The 15,146-nt window shown below is 36.8% G+C and overlaps 1 protein-coding gene across 34 annotated transcripts in view; it reads right to left on the reverse strand.

Moving 5' to 3' along the window:
* CLASP2 (cytoplasmic linker associated protein 2) overlaps positions 1-15,146 on the reverse strand; it is a 182,374-nt gene that overhangs the window by 74,606 nt on the left and 92,622 nt on the right. For all 34 annotated transcript variants that reach the window (XM_032409083.1, XM_032409082.1, XM_032409081.1 and 31 more), the window contains 6 exons: positions 14,369-14,439; positions 10,830-10,889; positions 9,341-9,418; positions 8,220-8,387; positions 5,784-5,839; positions 4,793-4,966 (listed from right to left, as the gene is read on the reverse strand). In XM_032409083.1, coding sequence (XP_032264974.1) covers positions 4,793-4,966; positions 5,784-5,839; positions 8,220-8,387; positions 9,341-9,418; positions 10,830-10,889; positions 14,369-14,439 — 607 coding nt within the window. The remainder of the gene's footprint in view (positions 1-4,792; positions 4,967-5,783; positions 5,840-8,219; positions 8,388-9,340; positions 9,419-10,829; positions 10,890-14,368; positions 14,440-15,146) is intronic.

A 15,146-nucleotide genomic window follows, 5' to 3' on the forward strand; every position in this document is an offset into this window, starting at 1 on the left:
GTAATTTCCTGAATGATAGCAGTGTCTTTTGTTTTAATGAGGTGATTCCTGGTGGGCTCCTGGAGAGAATGGAGGCTGGTCACCAGAAAGATGAAAAGCCATGATTAGAAGCTTGGAATTTTTAGCCATTCTCCATCTTCTGGGAGAGGAAGAAAAGCTGAAGACTGAGTTAATGACTGATCATGCTCATGTGACGAAGCTTCCCTAAAAATCCCGAAAGTACAAGGTTCAGAGACTTTCCAGGTTGATAAATGTACCAGGAGGGTGGCACACTATAACTCCATGGGAACAAAAACTCTTGTGCTTAGGACCCTTCCAGACTTTGCCCCATGTATCTCTTCATCTGGCTGCCCATTCAAATCCTTTACAAGTCCTTTGTAATGAACCAGTAATCTAGTAAGTAGACTGTTTTCCTGAGTTTTGTGAGTCAATCTAGCAAATTAATTGAACCTCAGGAGGAGGTTATGGGAACCTCTGATTTATAGTCAGTTTGGTCAAAAGCACTGGTGACAACCTGGATTTGCAATTGATGTCTGAAGAGTGGGGTTGGGGGCAGGCTCGGGCAGTCTTATAGGACTGAGCCCTTAATCTGTGAGGTCTGTGCTGTCAGAACTGAAGTGAAATGTAGGACACCCAGCTGGTGTAGGAGAACTGGTTGGTGTGGAAAACCAACAAATCTGGTGTCAGCAGTATTATGAGTCTAAGAGTAAAGAAGAAACACAGGAGTGGTTTTTCCTAAAGAAGTTTTACACTTCCTTTGTTGTATTAATTCCTAAGCATTTTGTTATTTTTGATGCTATTATAAATTGGTATCATTTTCTTACTTTATTTTCAAATTGTTTATTGCTAGCATTTAGAAATACAATTGATTTTTAAATATTGATCTTGTACTCTGCTGCCTTGCTGAACTCATTACTAAGCTCTGAAAGTTTTTTTGTGGGTTCCTTAGGATTTTCTCTATATAAGGTCATGTTTTCTGCAAATACAGACAGTTTTACTTTTCTTCCAATCTAGATACATCTCATTTCTTTTGCTTGCCCTAATGACCTGGCTAGAACCTCCATGGTAATGTTGTTAGGAAGCGCAAGAGATGGGTTAGCCTGGTGATGGGTATTAAAGAGGGCACGTACTGCATGGAGCACTGGGTGTTATATGCAAACAATGAATCATGGAACGCTACATCAAAAACTAATGATGTAATGTATGGTGATTAACATAATAAAAAAAAAGAAAAGAAAAAAAAAGATTTTAAAAGTCCAACCACGCCAAAAAAATAAAAAATAAAGAGTGGACATCCTTATCTTGTTGTTGATCTTGGGAGAAAGCATCCACTCTTTCACATGAAGTATGATGTTAGCTATGGATTTTTCATAGATGGTCTTTATCAGGTTCACAAATTTCCCTTCTATTCCTAGTTTGTTGACTATTTTTTTAATCAGGAAAAGGTGTTGGGCTTTGTCAGATGCCTTTTCTGCATCTACTGAAATAATTACGTGGTTTTTGTCCTTTATTCTATTAATAAAGTGTATTTAGTTGGTTCATTTTCATATACTGAAATAACATTGCATTCCTAGCAAAGTAATGTCTCTAATACAGAAAAGTTTTATGAAAATTAAAAGCACTAAACAACCCACTGTTGACATCTTTGTTAATATCTCTGTCTAGTGTATGTATATTTATCTATGTATAATTTTATACAAAATGATGAAATTATCACATTGTTTGATAGTATCATTTAATCTTTGTTGAAAATATTATTTGTTAATGGCTGCACAGTATTTATAAGAACATACCATAATTCAATCATACCCCCTCTGTTACATATCAAGGTTGACTTTAATAACATCTATTATTAAAAATGTGATGAATATTCTTTTTTATTTCTTGGCATAATTATCTATAAACACTGGATTACTGGATCTAAATTCTGAACATTTAGGGGCACCAGGGTGGCTCAGTCGGTTAAGCATCCGACTCTTTTTTTTTTTTTTTTAATTTTATTTTATTGTTATGTTAGTCACCATACATTACATCATTAGTTTTTGATGTAGTGTTCCATGATTCATTGTTTGTGTATAACACTCAGTGCTCCATACAATACGTGCCCTCCTTAATACCCATCACTGGGCTAACCCATCCCCCAACCCTCCCCTCTAAAACCCTCAGTTTGTTTCTCAGAGTCCATAGTCTCTCATGGTTCTTCCCCCCCTCCGAATTCCCCCCTCTTCATTTTTCCCTTCCTACTACCTTCTACTTCTTTTAACATATAATGTATTATTTGTTTCAGAGGTACAGGTCTGTGATTCATCAGTCTTACACAATTCACAGCACTCACCATAGCACATACACTCCCCAATGTCCATCACCCAGCCACCCCATCCTCCCACCCCCCACCACTCCAGGAACCCTCAGTTTGTTTCCTGAGATGGAAGAGTCTCTTATGGTTTTTCTCCCTCTCTGGTTTCGTCATTTCATTTTTTCCTCCCTTCCCCTATGATCCTGTCTTGTTTCTCAAATTCCTCGTATCAGTGAGATCATATGATACTTGTCTTTCTCTGATGGACTTATTTCACTTAGCATAATACCCTCTAGTTCCATCCACGTTGTTGCAAATGGCAAGATTTTTTTTTGATGGCTGCATAATATTCCATTGTATCTATATACCACATCTTATCCATTCATCTGTTGATGGACATCTTGGCTCTTTCCATAGTTTGGCTATTGTGGACATTGCTGCTATAAACATCGGGGTGCATGTGCCCCTTCGGATCCCTACATTTGTATCTTTGGGGTAAATACCCAGCAGTGCAATTTAAGCATCTGATTCTTGATTTTGGCTCAGGTCATGATCTCAGGGTTGTGTGAGCCCTGCAATGGAGTCTGCGCTGGGTGTAGAACCTGCTTAAGATTCTCTCTCCCCTTCCCTGTGTCCCTCCCCAACCCTGCTCATGCTTGCACTCTCTAAAAAAATTAAAAAAAAAAAAAAGAAAAGAATTCTGAACATTTAAAAAGCTTCATGAGTTCAATAACATTGTATGGTGACTATACTTATTGTGGTGAGCACTGAGTAATGTATAGAATTGTTGAATCAATACGTGGTACCTGTGAAACTAGTATAATTGTAGTAAATTACAATGTAGTAGTAAATTACAATGTAGTAGTAAAATTGACTGTATGTCAATTTTATTTCAATAATAAAAAAAGAAGAAAAGCTTTATGGGTCTTACTAAATTGCCACTTAGAAAAAGTGTTCCATGTTTAATTCACATCAGCACTTTTTAACTACATTCTTTATCAGCAGTAGGCACTAAGCCTAACTTTTTTGTTATATTTACAGCTCTTTCAATTTGCACTTGTTTGATTCCAGCTAAGATTCAACACTTGTTCTGGTGTTCTGGGGGGACAATTTTGATATACATAAATATTTTTCTATAAAAATAAGCTCATCTGTTTTTCATACTTATTTTTTTTTTTTAAAGATTTTATTTATTTATTTGATAGACAGCGAGAGAGGGAACACAAGCAGGGGGAGTAGGAGAGGGAGGAGGAGGCTTCCCGCAGAGCAGGGAGCCCGACACGGGGCTTGATCCAGGGACCCGGAGATCATGACCTGAGCCGAAGGCAGACGCTTAACGAATGAGCCACCCAGGCGCCCATTTTTCATAGACTTATAAAACTTGCTGACATTTTAGCTTTTTTGGTAGTATGTGAAAAAACGTTTTCCCCTTTAAGTTTTCAGCCACTTGATTTTATATTTTCACACTTAATATTTAAATCAGAGGGACTTTTCCCTTGTGGCTTTTTGGCATTTATGTTTAGAAATTCCTTCCCCAACCTGAGATTAGATGAATACACAACTACTTGGTTTCATCAAGTTGCTTTTCAACTCGTTAGTCATCTGGAATAAATTTTTATATGGTGTGAAAAATGGTTCTAACTTAATTTTATACCAAACTGTAAACCATGTGTCTAAACACCTTTTACTGAATTATTTATCCTTTCCTCACCCAATGTAGTTGTGCCAACTTTATCATGTACAACAGTTCATCCCAATATCTCTGCACTTCCTACTGTGTTCCAATGATCTGCCTGCCTAGTGTTCTACCCAAAAGAAAGAAAAATGAAGCACAAAACAGAGATAAGCAATATGAATAACTAGCCTCAAATTTTTAACGTTGATAAACACAGGGATGCCTGGCTCGTTCAGTTGAAGAGCACGCAGCTCTTGATCCTGGGGTCATAAATTCAAGCCCCACGCTGGGTGTAGAGATTACTTAAATAGAGAGAAAGATAGATAGATAGACGAAAAAAATTTATAATAAAGTCGATAAACATAAATTATTATTATTACTATTATCCCAAATAGCTCTGGGAATACATGTTTAAACTTTGATTTTAATTAAGCTTTGCATTTTTCCCAGATCCCCAAAAGGCTTTAACTTCTTGGTAAGGAAACAGAAGCTGGATACAAGGCCAATGCCCTTCCCAACTCCCTTAGTAACCAGTAATTGAGTGTGGCAGTAGTGCAGAACTATGAAAATTCTACAGGCAAACATGGAATCAAGAACTGTCCCTCTGATCAAGATGATTAGCAGGATAACAATGGAAAAAGTAGAAACAAGGTAGTTTAAATACTTAGAATTGTGTTCTAAGTATAGATTCATATTATAACATATGGACTATCCTTTACTAGCAAGAATGAAATAGAAATGATTAAGATATCACCATCGTCCTGACTTCACTGAGACCAGGGAGCAAACAATGTACAATACCCCATACTTAGCTGTCTTACCTAGTGATGCATAGGAACCTGGATTCAGGGCACCTGTACCTAACCGCCCACTTCGTGCAGACTGCCCGGCAGCATGATGTGCCTTAGCACCAGCAGCAGCATTCACATCAATGTCACTTCGTGAACGCTGCAGGCTTCCTGGAAGGGAACTGGCTTTGCTGCTGCCTGCTGATACTATGGGAAACAAAGCATAGGTAACCTATGTTATTTAAATCACTGCAAACAGCATGAAAATTATATAAACCTGAAACCATCACGAGCTAATCCATGATGACAAATGGTCAAAAAGGAAGCAGGGTACAAACGAACACTAGAAAGTACTTTATAGTATTTTAAAGTAAGAATGCTTCCGTTTCAACCCTGTTACAACTACATCTTCTTGGACAATTTTCTCAACATTTCTCTGCCTCACTTTCCTCTTCCATAAAATGGGAAAAAAGCACCTATCCTTTGTAAAGTTCATACAACCGTTTTGTAGATGAAGAGATGATGTTCATGACTGATTCATGAAAATGAAGCACTGTATGATAAATAAATGGCAGCACTGTTATTTTTTTTACTATCAGAAAAATGCAAGGAGAACTATTCCAGGATACGGTTATTCAGAAAATAATGCAGATTCTACCACTCCTAGGCAACGCACATTAAGTCATTAAATTTCTGGTCTTTAGTTTTTCAGTTTTATAAAGAGTTTTATAAACTCTGAGTTATGATCCATGACTAGGCGAAATCAACAGAGTGGGTCATGACCAGCACTGTAAAGAACTGAAACAAGAGAAAACAGAGTGCATCAGTAAGGGTAAGCGGTGCTTCAGAGAACTTGGATTATGCTGTATACTATGTAATATGTATATATGTTGTATACATTACATTGTACATATTATGTGTAGTGTATGTATATAGTATACAAACACAGCTACAACGTATATATATGTGGTATTAGGTTTCTATGTAAAATATGCTATGACTCTTGCTTAGAAAGGCAGTTTACCTCTTCCAGCCACAGTTGATGGGTTTGCTGTAGACCATTTGGAAGAAAAAGGGCGACTGCAAGGTAATAAGAAAGACTTTTAGTAAGAAGATGTAATTTATTACTCCTCTCAAAACAATTAATGAAATACTACTGAGTTTTCTGAACAGTTTACTTCTAAATTTTAATTTTCCTTTTACAAATCATTTTAGAACAGTCGTTGTCACATATCAGTGGTATCTCAGTTAGCCGTGAAGCAAAAATGAAATAACTAGCGATGAACAGACTGTAAGCTCTACAAAGAGAGGCAACCAGCTTGCTATTGTTCACTCTGGTCCTCAGCACCCATTACAGTGCTCACCATAGAGGATACAATAAAGCACACTCCAACACTTGTATTCCAAGATGTTTTCCTTAGAAGGAGAGAGAGAGAGTTATCACTAGCACACAGGGAATTCAGCATGACCAAAGCCTCTTTCACCTACGCCATAATGGCTGTGGCCACTGGCAATTCATGCAGTTATTATGTAGGTTATCAGACCACCTATAGCAGTGCTACCGAGCGTTACTGCATGGCGTAAGAGAAATGAAGCTAAGAACTACTGCTGAGGATAACATGATTAGAAAGCAAAACAGCTCAAATCATCTCAAAGAATCCACCATCTCTTTTAGTATCTTTTTTGATTATCTTTGTATGTAAGGGGGATTAGGAAAGTATATCTATAAATCTTAAAAGTGGGGGGAAGAGAGAAGCAAAGACTCCAAACAGGTTAACAGCAGGCTATTGAAAAATATTCTTTAAGTCATTATTATCAAATTGTAAATTTGGTAGTTGGTTATTAAACCCAGTATTGTATTGTTTTTATAACTGGCCCTTAAAACTTATTCTATTAGACTGAGGCAGACCACTTCAAGGTTCACAGAACTTAAAAGTTGTTTATGTTTAAAGATGTTAATACTGAAATAAGATAAAATATCCTGTTTAGATACTTGCTACTTAAAGTACAGTCCATACTCAAAAAGCAAAGGTATCACCTAGGAATATGTTAAAAAATGCAAAATCTCAGGCCCCGTCCCAGATCTACTGAATCAGATTCTGCATTTTAACAAGATCTTTAGGTGATTTGTAGGCACTTTAAAGTTTGAGCAAAGTAAATAAAAGGGAAAAAAAAACAACAAAGCTCATTTGCAGTGAAGGTTTTATCACAAATTTAAACAGAAGTTTGGATAGGTTAATTATTTCTACAATAATTATACTGAAATCGGATTTTATCTGCTTTTATTCTGAAAACCTTTAAGTCACTGCATGTTAGTCCAGTACCCATAAGACCCTGGGAGTGCTTCCTTGAGTCTTGTGCCCTAGCTTGCCTCACTTGCCTCACCCTGGTCTCCCTCCCACATCAGAGAGCTGCCAAGGCAAGCAGCAGTCTTTGTGGGGTCCAAGTCTCAAAGGGACAGGAATCACATAGGGGTAAGCTCACATTCTGTCAGGAAAGCTGCAGATATTTGAGGCCACTGCTTGGGAGTAGAGATGGCACTAGAAATTTTAGCAACCTCATAGGGCTAGAGAGAGAGAAAATTAGAGTTAAGGCTGCCAAGGCAGCAAGGGTTTGAGGAAGCCAACATAATTATGAGAATGGAACTACACAGAAGTGAGTCAGATACTAGGGAATTTGCCCCCCCTGAGGGATTTGCTGAAGTTTTAAGTTGTGCAAAAGATGAGGCAGGAAAGCAGTGTATTTTTACTAGTCACACAGTGCTGTGTCACAGTTCTGAAGATGACTTCTGAATCCCCACTACCATTCCTCCATTATAATGCCCCAGAAATAGGCTGCTTACTGTATGAACTATTTTGGGGTTATTAAAAAATGTATATAAATCAGTGTTTCCCAATATTTTTCACAGACATGAACATACAGAAACAAAATTTGAATCACTAAACTCTTCACCCCAAAAGAAGTTACACCACCATGTAATCCAACCCTTGAGACACAGGCCAAAAAAGTAAGTACAGTTGACCTTTGAACAACATAGATCTGAACTGTGTGGGTCCACTTCTATACAGATTTTTTTTCAACAAATACAGTACAGTGCTATAAATGTATTTTATCTTCCTATGGTTTTCCTAATAACATTTTTTACCTTCCTTTATTGTAAGAATACTGTACATAACATATATACAACATACAAAATATGTGTCCATCGACTGTTTATGTTCTCAGTAAGGCTTCCAGTCAACAGTAGGCTGTTAGTAGTTAAGTTCTGGGGGAGTCAAGTTATATGCAGATTTTTAACTTTATGGGTAGGCACCCCTACTGTTCAAGGGTCAACTGCACATTCCAGTTATCATTCTTTCAAGGCTTCAAGTGAAAGCAAGCAGATATTCAATCATCTAATTTAAGAAACTACAGGAAATTGGAGAGGAAGAAATCAGTAATATCATTTCTATGACCTTACTTGAGACTTTCCTGTGAGCTAGATGAGGATCTGTCTGATTGTGGAAGAGATGCTACACTGCCAGAACTCTTTAAGTAAGTCTGAAGACTCTTCTGGTAAGATGGCTCAAGGGAATTATACAATGTTTCAGCTTCACCAGGAAAGTGATTTCTAAGACCCATATATGTCCTGTAAAACAAATGAACAAACAACAACAAAAAAGGGAAAAAGAACATAAAGTAATAGCTTTACATAAAATATGTACATTTGAGAATGAAGATGAGACCATATTAATGTATCTACCACATATCAAGTGAATACTTTTTTAAAAAACATTTTATTTATTTATTTGAGAAAGAGAGAGAGGAGGGGCAGAGGAGGTAGGAGAAAGAATCTGAAGCAGAGTCCGCACTGAGCGCAGAGCCTGAGGAGAGGCTTGATCCCACGTCTGCAAGACCGTGACCTGAGCCAAAACCAAGAGTTGGACACTTAGCCAACTGAACCACCCAGGCACCCCTCAAGTGAATACTTTCTAAATTTAACAAGTTTTGGTGGAAAGCCGGTAGGCTTTTGAGAAAAGCAGATCTCCGTTCAAAATCTGGCTGTGCTCCTTACAGTTTGTGTGGCCTGGAGTTAACCCCCAAATGTCCAAACTTCTGTTGCCAATCTATAGAAATACCACATTTGGAGGATCATTTTCAAGATTAGATAGTAATGTATACCAAGTACCCCACAGTATCAGGTACTTAGCACATTCTCAATAAATGAGAGCTATTTTTATTCATAATGAAAGTGAGGATGTTATGATGAAATAGAAATAATGATGATTATACAAATGACAATGTGAAGTCAACTGTTAGCCATTTGGTACAGATTTTTTTAAAAGTAATCTCTACACCTAATGTAGGGCTCAAACTTACAATCCTGAGATCAAGAGTTGTATGATCTACCAAATGAGCTAGCCAGGGTCCCATATATCTAGTACAGATTTAATGGAGAAAAATCTATCTCGAAATTACTAAAGAGCTAATCAAGTAGAATACTTGAGACACTTGTGATATTTTCATTCTTCCAGTATAATTCCTTTCAAAGTAAAGATCCAAGTACATTAAAACTGTCACAAAAATACATTATAGACTTACTTTCTTGCCTCCACTCTGGCCTCAGCATCAGCATCATGAATTCCCTTCTTAATAGTTTCAACCAAGACAGCTGCATGTCTATAAAACAAAACATGTTATTTTTTCTGAAGATTTTATTATTTTTAAGTAATCTCTACACCCAATATGGGGCTTGAACTTACAACCCCGAGATTAAGAGTCTCATGCTCTACAAACTGAGCCAACCAGGTGCCCCAAAGCACCTTTAGATTCATGAGTAAAACTATATTTCACCACAAATTATACTTACTACCTCTATGTTACACATCAGTCACAAAGGGGCAGGGGAGATAAAAAGATTAGTGCGCAATAACAAATCTAAGATTTCTCATAATCCACCCCACACATTTCATTCATGTATGGTTTCCTCCTTGACAAGTCAAACATTAAAAAGTTGAATATAATTATGTTTACAAGGAGTCCAGATAATGTATATAAGTATAGTACTCACATTTTAAATTCTTAATGAATAAAAAAAAAACCCTTTGGTGTGGTTCCTCACCAACCCACCAATGTAGAAATGATTTGCTAATAGTATGATTAGTTATGATCTGACCTAACTGAATAGTAGCTGCCACAAAAGAACTTAAAGGAAACTTAGAATTATATCATGCCTACATTAAACAACAAACTCTATTTTTTTAAAAATGGGCTATAAATAGGTTTAATGATTTCCATGAAAATGGAAAATCAGCAAGGTATTCAATAGTAAATGCAGGTATACCCCAAGCTTCAAACTTGAAATTACTACCATACAAATAGCCAACTAGCTAGTGACCAACTAGCTGTGCACATTTTCCTCTTGTTCATCTCAGAGCTACATTAGACACCACCCAGTATATTCCTGACCAATGACACCTGACAACTGGTACAGAGAAACCTCTCAATGAATCTCTTCTTAAAATCTCTTTCTTTTGAAAAGAAGGGCCCTCCTTCTATCTTAAATCATTCATTACTTGATTAATTACACCTCAGGAAACCTAGGTCACTTGTCTGGAGATACATTTTAAAATTTCTGCCCAATTTAACCTTTTATAACCCCATTCTACTTAAGAGATCCTCACTCAACTCACAAATAAAGAAGAAAATCACAGCTGCACCGAGTAAGAGGAGCCACACTACATCACAGCTTTAAAGGAAAACCAGTACAAATAACTTTTAAGCAAAAGGAGAAATAATGCAAAACCCATCCACTTTTTTTTTTTTTTAAGATTTTAATTTATTTATTTGACAGAGAGAGACACAGCGAGAGAGGGAACACAAGCAGGGGGAGTGGGAGGGGGAGAAGCAGGCTTCCCGCTGAGCAGGGAGCCCGATGTGGGGCTTGATCCCAGGACCCCGGGATCATGACCTGAGCCAAAGGCAGGCACTTAACAACTGAGCCACCCAGGCGCCCCAAAAGCCATCCACTTCTAAAGAACTGGTGACAATGGGAGAAGAAGGAAGTGGGAAAGGAAGAGTCAATGCATACCTTTCCAGTGAATGAGTCTGCCACTCTTGTAACAATAAATCTAAAAATTCAAATGAACGCCTGAAAAATAAAAGTTAATTATAACCAAGTGTTATAACATATTAAGTTATATTAATTTAAATGTTAATCAGTTTCTTCTATAATACTGAACTTTGTTCTCTGAATTAAAGTATAACACATGTTTTTAGTTATCTTAACTATCAAATACTTAACTTACTTTAAGGCTCCAACTATTCCTACGCTAAAGAGTTCAAAAAACCTTCAGGGTTCCCCATGATTTTACCTTAAAATGTTTGTCAAATATAAAAATTTAATTCATTTAATTTAAAAAATACTTGTCAAACACCTACTCTGCACTAGAAATTGAAGATATACAATGGTGACCAAGAAAGATGGCATGGATCTTCCATTTCTGCTTTTCTTAAATATGCATAATTTTTAATCAAGTATTTCTATCTTTTCTCCTAAGACCTCTAGTTCTCAACTTCTTTAACTGTCTCATTCTTGAGCTTCTCTTCGTTCTTGGCATCTGATGACACAGTTGTTCCCTCTTTTTCTTCTTTTATTAACACTTTTCCTCCACCTTCCCTTAAATAGGTGCTCACATGGTTGGTGCTGATCTTAGCCCACTTCTCTTTCATAGTCTTTACTTGGGTAACAACATCTGTATTTGTGCCCTCAGCTGTGACTATTAGCTATGCTTCTCACATCTAGGCCTTTAACTCCAGCACTGGTTCTTCGATTCAGCTGTTAAGTCAAAGTTTCAAGCAGTTCATGGTTGAACTGGACATCCCTACATAGGCGGAGACTATCAACTCAAACACTACCTACAAAAAACAAATTAATTCTTACCCTCTCGAATCCAGTCTTTTATAGCCCATATTATACAGTTTAAAAAATGAAAACAGGGAGGTTAAATTAACTTGCCTAAAGTGACAGGACCTAAACCCTGGCATTCTGATTCCAGAACTCAGTCTGAAGCACTTGATATCACCTCTTCATCCATATCCAATGATCAAATTCTCATTTCTACACCCAAAATCACTTGAATTATTTCCTGAATAAAGCCTCAGTCAATTATCATCAATACAGCTCTAGTTCAGACCCTGCCCCTCTTATATAAGCTATAAGAATTCCTACTTAATTAAACCCATACTTTTCATTGTCCCTTTTTAATCATTGGTCATAGCTGAAATAAAAACTAAGATGGATGACATTACCTCCTCACCAAAAACTGTCAAAGTATGGAGCAATGTCAAAATTTCTCTTTGTAGACATTCAAAGCCCTCTATATTCTGACTTCAACCTAATCCTGCCCTCCCTACACAGCCCCTCCACCCTGTTAGCTTCTTTTCCTACTGAGACTTTCCATTTATCATGTGTTCTGGCCTCAGTGGCCTGTCTGATGGCTCTGCAGCGCTCAGCAAGCTTACATCTCTGCGTAGGTTACACCCACAAAATTCCCCTACAGTTACTGAATTGCTCCCCGTTTTCAAGGCAATTTTATGATGCATTTCTTGACTCTTCCTCTCTGTCACATTAATATTTCTCCAATTACCACTTTCCTCAATGTAAGACAGAGATTGGTAAACCTTTTCTGTAAAGGGCTAGACAGTAAATATTTTAGGCTTTGTGAACCACATACAAGTCTCTACCTCATATTTTTCTTCTTTCCCCCTTTATAACCACCCTTCAAAAATGTGAAATAATCTTTGCTTGCAGGCTGTATAAAACTAGACTGTTGGCCGGATTTGACCAGTAAGCTGTCATTTGCTGACCTCGGACCTAAGAGATCAGTGATCAAACAACTATTGCCAAAACTCTGAATCACTTAAAGGCAACAATGTCTCTTTCGGCTTCTTCCTAGCAGTCAAAGTACTTAAATACATATTTATCAAGTAAAAAGAGTTTTTTCAATTTTCTTTGTTACTCAAACAATATTTATTGAAACAATAATGACCAAATGAATAAGAACAGATTTTATAAGCATATAGCAATAGAAATAATATCAAAACATGATCAGATAGGACTATAGTTTAAATTGTTGTGAACCAAATGTCTTTCATTGCAAATATAAAAAAATGTAGTTATTTTCTTATGTCTACTGTCTTGCAAAAATTGTTTAAGATGGTTTTTGAATAAAATAAATCAAGCCAACATAATTTTAAAATAGTTAAGAAACTGAGATCAAGAAAAGAATATGAATTCAAAAAAGATGGGTACATGTACCAAATTAGCATATAAAATATGATACTTAAATGTCTTTATTTTTAAAATTATTTATTTCTAAAGTTTATTTTTAATTGTACTTGACATACAATATTATATTAGTTTCAGGTATATAACATAGTGATTTGACATTATAAAATGCTCACCACAACAACTATAGTTATGACCTGTCACCATACAAAGTTAAACAATATTACTGATTATATTCCCTATGTTGCACTTTACACATCCCTGTAACTTATTCATTTTATAACTCAAATTGGATCTCTTAATCCCCTTCAACCTATTTTGCCCATCCACCTCCCCTCTGGCAACCATTAGTTCTCTGTATTTCTGAATGTTCATTTGTTTTGTTTTTCAGATTCCACATATGAGTGAAATCACATGGTATGATACAATTTTGTTTTCTTGTTCTTTCTTTTTTGTTTTTTTAAGTAGGCTCCATGCCCGGCATGGAACCCAATGCAGGGCTTGAACTCATGACCCCTAGATCAAGACCTGAACCAAGACCAAGAGCTGGACATTCAACCAACTGAGCCACCCAGGTACCCCTGATTCAACTTTTGTATGTATGTATGTATGTATGTATGTGTGATGTATGTATGTATGTATTTCTTTATGTAACTAAGTAAGTACTGTGAATACCCAACATGGGGCTCCAACTCATGACCTCGAGATCAAGTCACATGCTCTTCCAACTGAGTCAGTCAGGCGTCCCTGATTCTTCACAATTTTCTTAAACATCAAATGTACAAATCTTGTTTTTGTTGTCTTTAGTATTGCTGGTGACAGTGATGACATTAAAACAGTAGAAATCATAAGGAGAGACAGAGACACTGACAGATTGACCTGATATGGCTATTTACTCTGTTCCAAACACTACACTGAATTCTACTAATGTGTATCTATCTCATTTTATCCTCACAATTCTATGGGATCAATATCATTAGCCCTACTAACCTATGTAGATCCTGAAGTTCAGAGCAGTTTAAATTGCCCAAGGTAGGACAGTGATTCAATGGCAGTTGTGGGACTCTAGCAAAGACCTGACTCTAGACTCCATCCTCTCTGAAAACCAGGCAACCAGTGGCCCAAAGAAATCAAAGCTTAATATGATAAAACTGAGAAACATGAGTGGTTATAATGATCATTTCATTCCTTTTTCCTTATAGGACATAAGATAAAAAAAAAATTTACTAAGGTTTCTAGAAGGCAAGAAATCAGTGACAACTAATTTTTGCACCAGAATAACAATTAAACATAATACAATATTAAAGCTATACTAAGAATTTTTTTCCCTCAAAACTTACCTTCTTACAGGAACTGATTTTGATGTGCAATTGCTTGTTATTAAAGGTATAAGTCTGGGTACATGAGTATGCTGAAAAAGATGTTTTAGAAAGGTTGAAAAATATTGTCTACTTCATATAATCCCTTCTTCTATTTGCCTTACAACCCAGCATTTAGATATATTAGAACAGAACAAAAAAACCCATAAAATCAGATTTGGAAAGAAATTAAGACTGTCAAGCAGTTTCTCCAATTAAAGTAACGGTAATGATGATATAGTTTCAGAAGGGCAGGTGTGGCTGAAATACTATATTAGAAAGAGAAGTTAATAGTGTAATTGCAAAGACCTGTTAGGACAGTGTATTTCTGGGGAGGGAGCACTAGAGGGAGTGGGCATGCATCTATCATGCTCTCTGAGGTGCCATGGCTACTGCTGCTGGAAAAAATAACTACTAAGTCATCAAAGCAAGTAAGCAGAGTGAATCTGCACATCTAACTACTGGGAATGCACTTGGAAATGGTGATTTTAATGTAACCTTCACTGTGACTGAACCACAGCTGTTTAGAATTCAGGTAAAGTTCAACAGATACAATCTTTTTTCTTTTTTCAAGATTTATTTATTTATTTGAGAGAACGAGAGAGCGTGTGCCAGTGCGAGGGGGAGAGGGAGAGAGAGAATCTCGAGCGGACTCCCTGCTAAGCGCAGAGTCCATGATGCAGGGCTGGATTCCACAACTGAGATCATGACCTGAGCTGAAATCAAGAGCTGGATGCTTAACTGACTGAGACACCCAGGT

Source organism: Phoca vitulina, unplaced genomic scaffold, assembly GCF_004348235.1.
Source record: "Phoca vitulina isolate PV1807 unplaced genomic scaffold, GSC_HSeal_1.0 scaffold10, whole genome shotgun sequence".
Lineage (NCBI taxonomy): Eukaryota > Metazoa > Chordata > Mammalia > Carnivora > Phocidae > Phoca > Phoca vitulina.